The sequence below is a fragment of the Melanerpes formicivorus genome, unplaced genomic scaffold (assembly GCF_026170545.1).
Source record: "Melanerpes formicivorus ecotype bairdi unplaced genomic scaffold, bMelFor1.0.p_v2 SCAF_13, whole genome shotgun sequence".
In the NCBI taxonomy this organism is placed as follows: Eukaryota; Metazoa; Chordata; class Aves; order Piciformes; family Picidae; genus Melanerpes; species Melanerpes formicivorus.
The window spans coordinates 19,086,389-19,100,284 of NW_027142365.1; the positions used below are offsets into that span (position 1 = coordinate 19,086,389).

Here is a 13,896-nt window from a genome sequence, read left to right on the forward strand (position 1 = left end):
TGATAGTGGGAGATGAAATGGCCTCAAGTTGCCCCAGGGGAAGTTTAGGTTGGAGATTAGAAGAAACTTCTTCCCTGAAAAGGTTCTCAAAGCCTGGCACAGGCTGCTCAGGGTGGTGGTTGCATCCCCATCCCTGGAGGGGTTTCCAAGAGGCAGAGATGTGGTGCTGAGGGCCACGGTTTAGCCCCAGCCACGGCAGAGTCAGAGAATGGTTGGGCTGGAGGATCCTGAAGGTCTTTTCCAACTGAAAGGATTCTGTGGTTCTGTGAAACTGCCATGGTAGGGTCCATGGGCAGTTTTACTGCCAGAATGAAGCTGCTGAACTGAACAGTCAATGTCAAAGTTTAAAGGCATTGTAATGTGTATTCTAGAGGCTTGTGGTGGACACCTGTTAGCAAACTAAACACAGATATAGAAAAACCCAAGGGATAGGGCACCTGAGTAGAACTCTCCTAACCCAATGCAGTCATACTGCAGTGGGTAGGTACAAAAAAATCCATGGTTTCATCAAAAAACAAAGACATAGCTTTTGCCATCCATTTAATGAAATCAAGCTACTATCATAACTTGATTGAATTCTCCTCTCTCTCTCTCTCTTTATATCCATAGAAATGACTTTAAAATCTTCAGGATCATTTTAAGATCAGGCTCCAGAGGAACTGAATGGGAAAGACAATTCTTTGGCTCAGGAGACAAACCACTAGGAAGGTTGAATCAGTATTTCTGATTTCTACTACTCCAAATGTACTTCTTCTCTCTCAGGAGAACATCCAAGAGCTGAGTTTTGGGGTTTGTTCATCTTCTGCTATGCATTCTTCAAGGAGCTGATGCTGATTTCCTCCACCAGCTCACCACAAGAGGCTTTGGGCATCTTGACTCCAAGCTCCCCAAAGGCAAATCCTGACTGCTGATGCTCTAAATGCAAAGCAGTATGTGTGACCAACACATCACAAAAAGGAGGAAGGATTGGATGTGTGTGGATTCTGGGAGGCACATCCTCATCAGAAGGATCTGGGCTGGTGGGAGGTGTCCCTGCCTATGGCAGGGGGGTTGGAACTGGATGATCTTTAGGGTCCCTACCAATTCAAACCATTCTATGAATCAATCTATGAACCTGTGACCTGTGAAACCAGGGGGTTGGAACTAGATGATCTCTAAGGTCCCTACCAATTCAAACCATTCTATGAATCAATCTATGAACTTGTGACCTGTGAAACCAGGGGATTGGAACTAGATGACCTCTAAGGTCCCTACCAACTCAAACCATTCTATGAATCTATGAATCAATCTATGAACCTGTGACCTGTGAAACCAGAGGGTTGGAACTAGATGATCTCTAAGGTCCCTACCAACTCAAACCATTCTATGGATCTATGAATCAATCTATGAACCTGTGACCTGTGAAACCAGGGGGTTGGAACTGGATGATCTCTAAGGTCCCTACCAACTCAAACCATTCTATGAATCAATCTATGAACCTGTGACCTGTGAAACCAGGGGGTTGGAACTGGATGATCTCTAAGGTCCCTACCAACTCAAACCATTCTATGAATCAATCTATGAACCTGTGACCTGTGAAACCAGGGGGTTGGAGCTAGATAATCCTCAAGGTCCCTTCCAACTCAAACCATGCCATGAGTCTATGACTTGTGAAACCAGCAATTCCTGTTATTAGCGACTAATGCTGCTCTTGATGCTCCTGAAGAAACCTCCTGGGAACTTCTTACTTCTTATTGCTGCTTTTTCTCCTGTGCCAGAAGGTCTTGCTCGTTCAGCAGAAGTGCTCAGGCCAGACCAAACCTTCCCCTGCCCTGCTTCAGTGCAGTGTCTTTGCTATAAAACACCACAGTAAAAGCCAAGGGGGAACTCAGTGCACTGTTAACAGCCCCATCGTTGCCTGATCTTGCTGGCACCACTCCCATTACTTCAAAACTACCTGAACCAGGTTTTGTAGGGCAAGGCAACCACCCAACCTTATACCTGTGAGGCACAGGGGATAAGAAAAACAGAAGCAAAAGTATCTCAGCTTCTTGGACTGTAAAGCAAAGGGTTCAGGACCTACTCACCAGATGATGGAGGCGTCGATTTTCTGGAACTAGGAACGATGTCACCCAAACTGGATGAAGAGTTTCCTCCTGATTTACTGGAGTAAAGCAACAAATTAGTCTGAAGCCTCCCAGCTTTCTCTGTAGTTTATTTCTTAGCTGCCTCCTGAAGGAGCTGCTAGCCAAGGGACAAAGAGGATGATAAACCAGCCAGCCACACACAAGGTGGGTGAGCGTCGAGGAGCCAGGCGCCGCACACAGCAGTCCTGCTCCTTCTGCTGGGGCAAAGTCACTCTGCTGCCTGTGCTCTCACTGCCTCTCCATCTCCATCGCAGCTCATTAGGAATATGGCTACTGAGAGACAATTATTAATGGCACTACTCATTACTGAGACTAATTCTTAAGAAGCCAGGGAGCATATCTGCTTTTAACAGCAGGGTTATTGACAGCTCCCTAGTGAAAGTGACTGGGAGCTTGCCTACCATCTTTTGTATTTAATTACAGCACAACTCCTTTTGCTGCCTCACTACAAGGTATCACTTAAGGGGGCACAAAAAAAAGCCCCTCAAACGAAGATATAACAGTCTGGGGTATTGTCAAGTTCTGCTCTGTGAAAAATCTCTCCAGGCTGTGGAAATGAGACAGTATTTTTAGTCCTTTTTACTTCAATTACCCTAAGGAGAAAGGCACTGAGAAGGAGGCAAGAAAGGCTATTTCACCCCTCAAATAATTCATGTGACAGCACTCACTTCCACTTTTCCCATCTCCAAACATGAACAAGCACTAACTAAATGGATGTGTGGCAGAAGGCAGCGTTGTCTGCAGCAGAGGTGCTGGAACAGGGAAGTCCTTATGGACTGGGAAGGGATGGAATCACTTGGTCAGATCTACTGTATCAGAATTGCCATGAGAGGAAAAAGGAACCTGCTAAGGACCACACCCTCCTAGAGAGGGCATTTCACAGCTGGCAGTGCTGCAGCACTCCTAGCCCTGGCATGCTCTTCAAACACTGCTGCCCTTCCTACTCAAGAAGCCTCTCTGGCTTCCCAAATTTCTCCCAGCTGGTTTCTCCACTCCAGGTCCATCCGACTCAGACACACTGGCAGGATTTGTTTCCCACAGACCCAAAGGGAAGCAAGTGGCCTTTGCTTCCACATGTGTTCATATGCCCTGCAGAACCACCTTGAGAATCCTGCAGGAAAGATGCCATTATTGCTACCCTGCAGTGCTGTGCAACACATTGAGGTACTGAGTATTTCAATGGAATGAAGGCTGCACTCAGAGACAACAAATAACTCAGCATCAAACTTCCACAGCTCTTAACAGTTGTGCTTGTAGGCAAGGAATCTGAGAAGACCAAAGCATCTCTCCAACCACCAAGCTCAGGATCTACTTTCCCTCTCAAACAGCAATGACAGCAGATAGAAATAAAGATTTACTTCCTCCATGGGTTCAAACTGTGGGAAGCAGAACAGAACTACATCAGACACAGCACTAGCTTCCAAGCTGGGTCCCAGTCAATTATATTCTTCTGGCTTTTGCTGTCCATACATGGTTGGACTACATGACCTTCAAAGTGGCCTTCTTGTGGCCTTCCAGTTCCTGAAGGGGGCTACAAGAAAGCTGGGGAGGGACTTTTGAGGGTGTCAGGGAGTGATAGGACTGGAGGAAATGCAGCAAAATTAGAAGTGGGGAGATTCAGATTGGATGTTAGGAAGGAGTTCTTCCCCATGAGGGTGGCGAGATACTTGTGGTGGGTTGAAGTATACCCCAGCATTAACTTTAGGGATAGCCTAAAACTACCACAGATATTGGAACAGGTTGCCCAGGGAGGTGGTGGAAGCCTCATCCCTGGAGGTGTTTGCAGCCAGGCTGGATGTGGCTGTGAGGAACCTGCTGTAGTGTGAGGTGTCCCTGCCCATGGCAGGGGGGTTGGCACTGGCTGAGCCTTGAGGTCCCTTCCAACCCGGACAATTCTATGCTTCTATGAAAGTCATTTCCAAGAATTTTCTTCTCCCACTAATAGCTGACCAGCAGCCACTGGCTTCAGCTTAAAACAAATTAGTCTTAACATCTTCTTCAAGTTCTAAAATCAGTGCTTCAGAAACTGCAAGGTCAGGAAAACAGGTGAAAAGAAAAATGCTGAGGAATGCAGGAAGGTTAACTTTGACAAGTTTGTCTTGCTCATAGCAAAGGCACTGATGACAAATATCCCTTGAAAATGAAATGGAGTAACAACCAATGCAGGCCATCAGAGAGCACCAACCTGAAGATCTCCTCTCTTCCTCAACCAGCAATGAGATTAAATACACAACTAAAAACCAACCTGAAGATCTCCTTTCTCAATCAACCAGATATGAGATTAAACACACAACTGAAAACCAACCTAAAGATCTCTCTCCCTCAACCAGCAATGAGATTAAACACACAACTAAAAACCAATCTAAAGATCTCAATCAACCAGATATGAGATTAAATACACAACTAAAACCCAACCTAAAGATCTCCTCTCTCCCCCAACCAGCAATGAGATTAAATACACAACTAAAAACCAACCTAAAGATCTCCTCTCTTCCTCAACCATCAATTAAACACACAACTGAAAACCAACCTACAGATCTCTCTCCCTCAACCAGCAATGAGATTAAATACACAACTAAAACCCAACCTAAAGATCTCCTTTCTCCCTTAACCAGCAATGAGATTAAACACACAACTAAAAACCAACCTAAAGATCTCCTTTCTCCCCCAACCAGCAATGAGGTTAAATACACAACTAAAAACCAACCTAAAGATCTTAATCAACCAGCAATGATATTAAAGATCTCCTTTCTCAATCAACCAACAATGAGATTGAAGATTGAGATTAAAGATTTCCTCTCTCCCTCAGTCAGCAATGAGATTAAACACACAACTAAAAACCAACCTACAGATCTCCTCTCTCCTTCAGCCAGCAATGAGATTAAACACACAACTAAAACCCAACCTAAAGATCTCCTCTCTCCCTCAACCAGCAATGAGATTAAACACACAACTAAAAACCAACCTGAAGATCTCCTCTCTCCCTCAACCAGCAATGAGATTAAACACACAACTAAAAACCAAACCAAAGATCTCCTTTGTCCCTCAACCAGCAAAGAGATTAAACACACAACTAAAAACCAACCTAAAGATCTCCTCTCTCCTTCAACCAGCAATGAGATTAAATACACAACTAAAAACCAACCTGAAGATCTCCTTTCTCCCTCAACCATCAATGAGATTAAACACACAACTGAAAACCAACCTAAAGATCTCCTTTCTTCCTCAACCAGCAGTGGGGTTAAATGCAGAACTATAAACCAAACCAAAGATCTCCTCTCTCCTTCAACCAGCAATGGGATTAAACACACAACTAAAAACCAAACCAAAGATCTCCTTTGTCCCTCAACCAGCAAAGAGATTAAACACACAACTAAAAACCAACCTAAAGATCTCCTTTCTCCCTCATCAAGCAATGAGATTAAAGACACAACTAAAAACCAACCTAAAGATCTCTTCTCTCCCTCAACCAGCAAAGGGATTAAATACACAACTAAAAACCAACCTGAAGATCTCCTTTCTCAATCAACCAGCAATGAGATTAAACACACAACTGAAAACCAACTTAAAGATTTCCTCTCTCCCTCAGTCAGCAATGAGATTAAACACACAACTAAAAACCAACCTACAGATCTCCTCTCTCCTTCAGCCAGCAATGAGATTAAACACACAACTAAAAACCAACCTAAAGATCTCCTTTCTCCCTCAACCAGCAATGAGATTAAACACACAACTGAAAACCAACCTAAAGATCTCCTCTCTCCCTCAGTCAGCAATGAGATTAAATACACAACTAAAAACCAAACCAAAGATCTCCTTTGTCCCTCAACCAGCAAAGAGATTAAACACACAACTAAAAACCAACCTAAAGATCTTAATCAACCAGCAATGAGATTAAAGACACAACTAAAAACCAACCTGAAGATGTCCTCTCTCCCTCAACCAGCAATGAGATGAATTCCAGACCCAAATCCCCCTGCACTGATTCACACCAGCTGCAGCTGCCCATGCCAGCCCGTGAACAGAGCCATACCCCAGCCCCCACTCTCCCACTCAGTGCCCCCACCCCTGTTTAAGGACATTTGGTTGTTACCTGGAGTAGAATTTTCCTTGTTTTGCCTTTTGTTCATGCTGCAGCCTCATGTTCTCTAGCTTGACTGGGCTTGGTATGAATCCTATCTCACAGCCTTCTTTTACCAAGCGTCCTATCCACCAGTCATTATTAAATTTCTGCAGAAGAAAAGAGCAAGGAGAAGGCAGGCAGCAGGGTGGCAGTGTACCTGGCATCAGTTTGGGAATACTTCTAATTGGCAGCCAAGCCACTGGATGTAATTCTGCCCTGCAGCTCATCACTCTGCTGTGTTATTATGGTAATGAAGAGCTGTGCTGAGACCCAGGAATACATTAACAATAATTACACCTTGAGAAGGGTTCAGAAGCTGCAGAGTGCTTAGGCAGAAACCTTCCCTCCCAGACTTGATGATCCTCCTTGGCTGCCACTTCCACCCATTTCACCACTGGTATTGTTTTTAGGCTTCACAGCCTCCTGCCCTCAAACACAAGAGCTGCTTTTGTTCTTCCAGGACACCAGAGATTTCTTCCCATGTGCTCCTACCCACTGCAACTGCAGGAAGCTTTTTCTCTTAGTTCATCAGGTCAGGGGCAAGCAGAGTCCCTCAGGGATCAGTCCTGGGACCAGGCTTGTTCAACATCTTTGTTGGTGCCATGGACAGTGGCACTGAGTGCACCCTCAGCAGGGTTGCTGATGACACCAAGCTGTGTGGTGCAGCAGACAGCTGGAGGGAAGGATCCATCCAGAGGGACCTGGACAGACTGCAGAGCTGGGCCCAGGACAACCTCAGGAGGTTCAACAAGGCCAAGGGCAAGGTCCTGCAGCTGGGTCAGGGCAATCCCAGGCACCAATATAGGCTGGGCAGGGACTGACTTGAGAGCAGCCCTGAAGAAAAGGCCTTGGGGGTGCTGGGGGAGGAGAAGCTCAACAGCAGCCAGCAGGGAGCACTTGCAGCCCAGAGAGCCAAGCAGAGCCTGGGCTGCAGCAAGAGAAGTGTGGCCAGCAGGGCCAGGGAGGGGATTCTGCCCCTCTGCTCCACTCTGCTGAGACCACAGCTGGAGCTCTGGGTCCAGTTCTGGAGCCTCTGTGCCAGGAAGGCTCTGGAGGTGCTGGAAGGTGTGGAAGGTGTCCAGAGAAGGGCCACGAGGAGGAGCAGAGGGCTGGAGCTGCTCTGCTCTGGAGACAGACTGAGGGAGTTGGGGTTGTGCAGTCTGGAGAGGAGAAGGCTCTCAGGAGACCTCATTGTAGCCTTCCAGGATCTGCAGGGGGCTCCAAGAAAGCTGGGGAGGGACTTTTGAGGGTGTCAGGGAGTGATAGGACTGGGGGGGGATGGAGCAAAACTAGAAGTGGGGAGATGGAGATTGGCTGTGAGGAAGAAGTTGTTCCCCATGAGGGTGGTGAGAGCCTGGCACAGGCTGCCCAGGGAGGTGGTGGAAGCCTCCTGGCTGGAGGTGTTTGCAGCCAAGCTGGATGTGGCTGTGAGCAACCTGCTGTGGTGTGAGGTGTCCCTGCCCATGGCAGGGGGTTGGAGCTGGCTGAGCCTTGAGGTCCCTTCCAACCCTGACAATTCTGTGATTGTACTCTGCTTATAAAAGCCTTGGCTCAAATTCCTTACAATCCAATTAATGAGGTTTGGAAAGCAGGAGCTTTTCTTCCCTGAATAAAATCACTGAATTTGGGGCTTTAAACACCTGCAGGTTAAGTCATACAGTATTTGTAGGGATGACAGCAATGACAGCAACTGTGTGGCCTGGCTGGCAGAGTGGAGGGAAGGGATGACATCCAGAGACCTGGAAGGGCTGGAGAGGTGAGCCCTGCACCCTGGTCAGGGTGATCCCAAGCACACATCCAGGCTGGGCAGAGAATGGCTGGAGAACAGCACTGAGGAGGAGGAGTTGGGGGTGCTGTGTCAGAAGGAGCTCAACATGAGCTGGGCTATCTGTCCTGGGCTGATCCCCAGTAGCCTAGGTAGCAGGTGGAGTGAGGGGATTGTGCCCCTCTGGTGTGCTCTGGTGAGAATCCACCTGGAGCCCTTTGTACACCTCTGGAGCCAGCAAAACAATGAGGGGATGGAACTGTGAGAACAGTTTAGTCTGGAGAAGATTTCATGGTGATTCCATATTGGCAGGGGGGCTATACTGGATGATCTCTGGAGGTCCCTTCCAACTCCTAACATTCTGTGACTCCAGGACATTCACTGGAAATTGGTGATTTCAGCTTGTAACAGCCCTTAGATTCCTGGTCCTGGGGTATAAAATCCCCAGCATTCCTATGAAGAAAGGCTGAGAGCCCTGGAGCTGCTTAGTCTGGAGAGGAGAAGGCTGAGAGGGATCTGATCAATGTCTATCAGTATCTTGGGGGTGGGGGTCAGGATGAAGGGGCCAGGCTGTGTTTGGTGGTACCAAGGGATAGGACAAGGAACAAGAGATACAAGCTGGAACCCAGGAGGTTCCACCTCAACATAAGGAGAAACTACTTTGGTGTGAGGGTGCTGGAGGTCTGGAGCAGGCTGCCCAGAGAAGTTGTGGAATCTCCTGCTCTGGAGCCTTTCCAAATCCACCTGGATGTGCTGCTGTGTGACCTGCCCTGGTTGACCCTGCTCTGGCAGGGGGGTTGGACTGGATGACCTCTGGAGGTCCCTTCCAACCCCTGGCATCCTATGATTCCATGTGATTCTGTGATTGTGAGGCTCTATTGAGATTCCTCCTCACAAATATAAGAGAATCAAACCTTGGCTGCTGGATCAGAATGTACTCTCAGAGTACCCCAATGCTGCACCCCACAAATACTGTATGACTTAACCTGCAGCTGTTTAAAACCCCAAATTCAGTGATTTTATTCAGGGAAGAAAAGCTCCTGCTTTCCAAACCTCATTAATTGGATTGTAAGGAATTTGAGCCATGGCTTTTATAAGCAGAGTACAATCACAGAATTGTCAGGGTTGGAAGGGACCTCAAGGCTCAGCCACTCCCAAGCCCCCTGCCATGGCCAGGGACACCTCACACTACAGCAGGTTGCTCACAGCCACATCCAGCCTGGCTGCAAACACCTCCAGGCAGGAGGCTTCCACCACCTCCCTGGGCAACCTGTGCCAGGCTCTCACCACCCTCACTGCAAAGAATTTCTTCCTAATCTCTACCTAATCTCTCACCACCCTCATGGGGGAACAACTTCTTCCTCACATCCAATCTCAATCTACCCATTTCTGTGTTTGTTTTTTTACTTTCCCCCCAGTCCTATCACTCCCTGACACCATCAAAAGTCCCTCCCCAGCTTTCTTGGAGCCCCCTGCAGATCCTGAAAGGCCACAAGAAGCTCTCCTGGGAGCCTTCTCCTCTCCAGCCTGCACAACCCCAACTCTCTCAGTCTGTCTCCACAGCACAGCAGCTCCAGCCCTCTGCTCATCGTTGTGGCCATTCTCTGGACACCTTCCAGCACCTCCAGAGCCTTCCTGGCACAGAGGCCCCAGAACTGGCCCCAGAGCTCCAGCTGTGTTCTCAGCAGAGCGGCGTAGGGCAGTAGAGCAGAGTGTATCAAAGACCATCCAGTCCCTTGCACTCAGCCGTCTTGTTTCCGCCACATCTCTATGGTGCTGGGTGGTATAAAAGGGTAGCCTTATGGAAGAGCAGCACTGTGAGTCAAACAGACAAAGGAAGTCAGCTTCCCCCCCTCCTCCAGCTTGACTTACTTCTTTAACATGAAGGAAATCCTTCGCCTCGAAGGAGATGGCCATGCCTGGCACCGGCACGTCGTCATCGTGAGCCGCGCTGTACCCGACGTTCGTCCGCACCGCAAACGCAACCGGCTTGGCCTGCAGGGGAGCAACAGACAGCATCAGGGCATGCACCCAGGGCATGCTCTAGTTCCAACTAGAGGTGTCTAGGGACACCTCCCACTAGACCATTAGATGCTCAAGGCCTCATCCAGCCTGGCCTGGAACACCTCCAGGGAATCAGAGAATCACAGAACTGTCAGGCTTGGAAGGGACCTCAAGGATCAGCCAGTCCCAACCCCCCTGCCATGGCCAGGGACACCTCACACTACAGCAGCACTGGAGAGCAGCACTGAGGAGAAGGACACAGCCACATCCAGCCTGGCCTTAAAAACCTCCAGGGCTAAGGCTTCCACCACTTCCCTGGGCAACCTGTGCCAGGCTCTCACCACCCTCACTGCAAAGAATTTCTTCCTAATCTCCAGTCTAAATCTGCCCTCCTTAAACTTCAATCCATTGTCTCTCCTCCTATCACTCCCAGCCCTTGTTAAAAGTCCCTCCCCAGCTCTCCTGGAGCCCCCTTCAGGTACTGGAAGGCTGCTCTGAGGTCTCCCTGGAGCATTCCCTTCTCTAGACTGAACAGCCCCAACTCTCACAATCTGTCTCCATAGGGGAGGTTCTGCTGCCCTCTGATCATCTTTGTGGCCTCCTCTGGACCCCTCTAGAATGCTCCCTGCACACACATGAGTCTGTACCAAGGGATGGCCAGGGGATGCTTTCTGCAAGTTAGCTTTTGAACATCACAAAACCTTGAGGAAACTCTCAGAGCATCCATGCAGAACAGCACCAAGTCTCCTGTTTCCTTCCCTTGGTTATGTAATAGCAACACAGAAGATGTTTACAAGGTAATGGTGCTCTGAATTCACTTGGGATAGACAAGTCAGCAGTTAAAAATCCTAAATCAGCTGGCACTCCAGATACTCTGCTCAGCTTGCAGTTAGAGGGTAGAAAGGCTCTGCAGAGGGACCTCAACCGACTGGACAGAAGGGCAGAGTCCAACAGGATGGCATTCAACAAGTCCAAGTGCCAGGGGCTGCACTTTGGCCACAGCAACCCCATGCAGAGCTACAGGCTGGGGTCAGAGTGGCTGAGAGCTGCCAAACAGAAAGGGACCTGGGGGTGCTGATTGACAGCTGCCTGAACATGAGCCAGCAGTGTGCCCAGGTGGCCAAGAAGGCCAATGGCATCCTGGCCTGCATCAGGAACAGTGTGGCCAGCAGGAGCAGGGAAGTCATTGTGCCCCTGTACACTGCACTGCTTAGGCCACACCTTGAGTCCTCTGTCCAGTTCTGGGCTACTCAGTTTAAGAAGGACATTGAGAGACTTGAAGGTGTCCAGAGAAGGGCAACAAAGCTGGGGAGAGGCCTTGAGCACAGCCCTGTGAGGAGAGGCTGAGGGAGCTGGGGTTGCTTAGCCTGGAGAAGAGGAGACTCAGGGGTGACCTCATTGCTCTCTCCAACTCCCTGAAGGGAGGTTGTAGCCAGGTGGGGGTTGGTCTCTTCTCGCAGGCAGCCAGCACCAGAACAAGAGGACACAGTCTCAAGCTGTGCCAGGGGAGGTTTAGGCTTGAGGTGAGGAGAAAGTTCTTCCCAGAGAGAGTTGTTAGCCATTGGGATGTGCTGCCCAGGGAGGTGGTGGAGTCCCCATCCCTGGAGGTGTTCAAGAGGGGATTGGATGTGGCACTTGGTGCCATGGTCTAGTCATGAGGTCTGTGGTGACAGGTTGGACTTGATGATCCTCGAGGTCTCTTCCAACCTTGGTGATACTGTGAGACTGTTCTGCTTGCTCTGGATGAGCACATGTCAGTCCCCAGGTAGTCTCCAGAGCCACCACAATTAGGAGGAGGGGTTCCAGCAGCTGCCAGTCACCCCTAAGCAAGACACCTGACTGTAGAGCCCTTCTGAGAGCACAGCTTGGGAGGTCAATAGAATCATAGAATAGAATCCTAGGATTCTTTTGGTTGGGAAAGCCCTTTCAGCTCATCCAGTCCAACCATTCTCTACCTCCACCAAGGCTGAGGCTAAATCATGGCCCTCAGCCTCTGGGAAACACCTCCAGGGACAGGGATTCAGACACCTCTCTAAGGAGCCAGTTCCAGTGCTTGCCAACACTTTCAGGGATGAAGTTTCGTCTAAGATCCAACCTAAACCTCCCCTGGAGCAACTTGAGGGCATTTCCTCTCATCCTGTCACTTGTTACTAGGGAGAAGAGACCAAACCATACCTGGCTCCAACCTCCTTTCAGGGAGTTGTAAAGAGCCAGAAAGGTTCCACTCAACCTCCTTTTCTCCAGACCAAACACCCCCAGCTCCCTCAGCTGCTCCTCACCGCACTGCTGCTCGGGTTTGTGCTACATCAGAGAACACCTTGAGGTTCTTCTCCAAGAAAAGAAAGGGAACACAGTTCCCCTTCCCCAGGCTAAACTTCTAGTTCACTCCCAAGTCCCCCAGCAGAGTCTGATGTCCCCACACATTATGGCTGGCAAAATGTTTTCAAAGCCTTGAACTGTGTCTCAGGGATGCTGGGGCGTGATTGGGAAGCCATGACATGACTTTTCATCACACTACACTGAACTTCATCACACTACATTGATGTCATGGTAGTGCCAAACAAGCCCCAGCACAAACCCAGACAGAGCCTGAGGTGTCTAGACATGGTCCCCTCCCCCCCTGCCCTCCTTCCTGCAGAAGGTCAGGGTAGTGTGGGAAAAGGAACATAGGGGACAGGACCATGGGTGTCTGGTAAAGAACCCTGCTTCTGGGGTAAGGGCATGGGCTCTGAGCACTGCTCCTGCCTGCCCAGGTCTATGGCTCTGCCCTTTATGGCCACAGCCTGCCAGAACCCCTTCTCATCGGGCAACTGTGTGCTGGCTTCAGTTGCCCTATTGGCCCAATTGAATCTTGGGCAAGATTTATATACAGGCTGATGTCTAGTTGGCTTTGCTTTGCTTAAGCCTTGCCTTGCTTAAACCTGCTTGGACCTTGTCTAGCTTGAAGTTGCCTCAAGTTGTATCACCTCGAGTGCCCGGTGCAGTGCCTGGGATACAGCCAGGAGCCTACACACCACAAGCTACAAGAGAAGCCATGAGCTTAGGAGTCAGAGCCAAGGCTGCTTCCCCTTGCAAGGAGAACTCTGCCATGCCTCAGTTTCCCCAGGACAAAGCCAGCACCCATCCCAATAGCATCGTAAGCAGCTGCTATCCGCTGGAGCCAGCCCAGCCCCGGGACCGCGAGGCCCTCCTGCCGGCAACCTGCCCTGCCTGGCACCTGAGAGCACCCCAAAGCCTCTAACACACAGCAGCAGCAGCACTGCCTGCCTGGGTACAACCAGCTGTGAGTAATGAATTCACTGCCTCTTTGGCACAGCTGTTCTTGTGGAGCCTCCCCCAACGTGTGGTTGATGCCATTTGGCTCCCGGGCTGCTCTCTTTCTGATATTCATAGAATCAGTAAGGTTGGAAAAGACCTCAGAGATCATCCAGTCCAAGCTGTCACCCAGCACCATCTGATCAACTAAACCATAGGACCAAGGGCCTCATCCAGGCTCTTCCTAAACACCTCCAGGGATGGGGACTCCACCACCTCCCTGGGCAGCACATCCCAATGGCCAATTCCTCTCTCTGGGAAGAACTTTCTCCTCACCTCAAGCCTAGACCTCCCCTGGCACAGCCTGAGACTGTGTCCTCTTGTTCTGGTGCTGGCTGCCTGGGAGAAGAGACCAACCCTTACCTGGCTACAACCTCCCTTCAGGGAGTTGGAGACAGCAAGAAGGTCTCCCCTGAGCCTCCTCTTCTCCAGGCTAAGCAACCCCAGCTCCCTCAGCCTCTCCTCACAGGGCTGTGCTCCAGACCCCTCCCCAGCCTCGTTGCTCTTCTCTGGAAGGTCAAGCAGAAGCAGGTGAGTAAATCCCTTCAGAGCATGAAGTGAGC

At 49.6% G+C, this 13,896-nt stretch overlaps 1 protein-coding gene across 6 annotated transcripts in view; it reads right to left on the reverse strand.

Moving 5' to 3' along the window:
- The window catches only part of CACNB2 (calcium voltage-gated channel auxiliary subunit beta 2), a 344,461-nt gene that overhangs the window by 58,108 nt on the left and 272,457 nt on the right, over window positions 1–13,896 (reverse strand). For all 6 annotated transcript variants that reach the window (XM_068146356.1, XM_068146359.1, XM_068146357.1 and 3 more), the window contains 3 exons: window positions 9,887–10,009; window positions 6,220–6,356; window positions 2,067–2,143 (listed from right to left, as the gene is read on the reverse strand). In XM_068146356.1, the coding sequence (XP_068002457.1) occupies window positions 2,067–2,143; window positions 6,220–6,356; window positions 9,887–10,009 (337 nt within the window). The remainder of the gene's footprint in view (window positions 1–2,066; window positions 2,144–6,219; window positions 6,357–9,886; window positions 10,010–13,896) is intronic.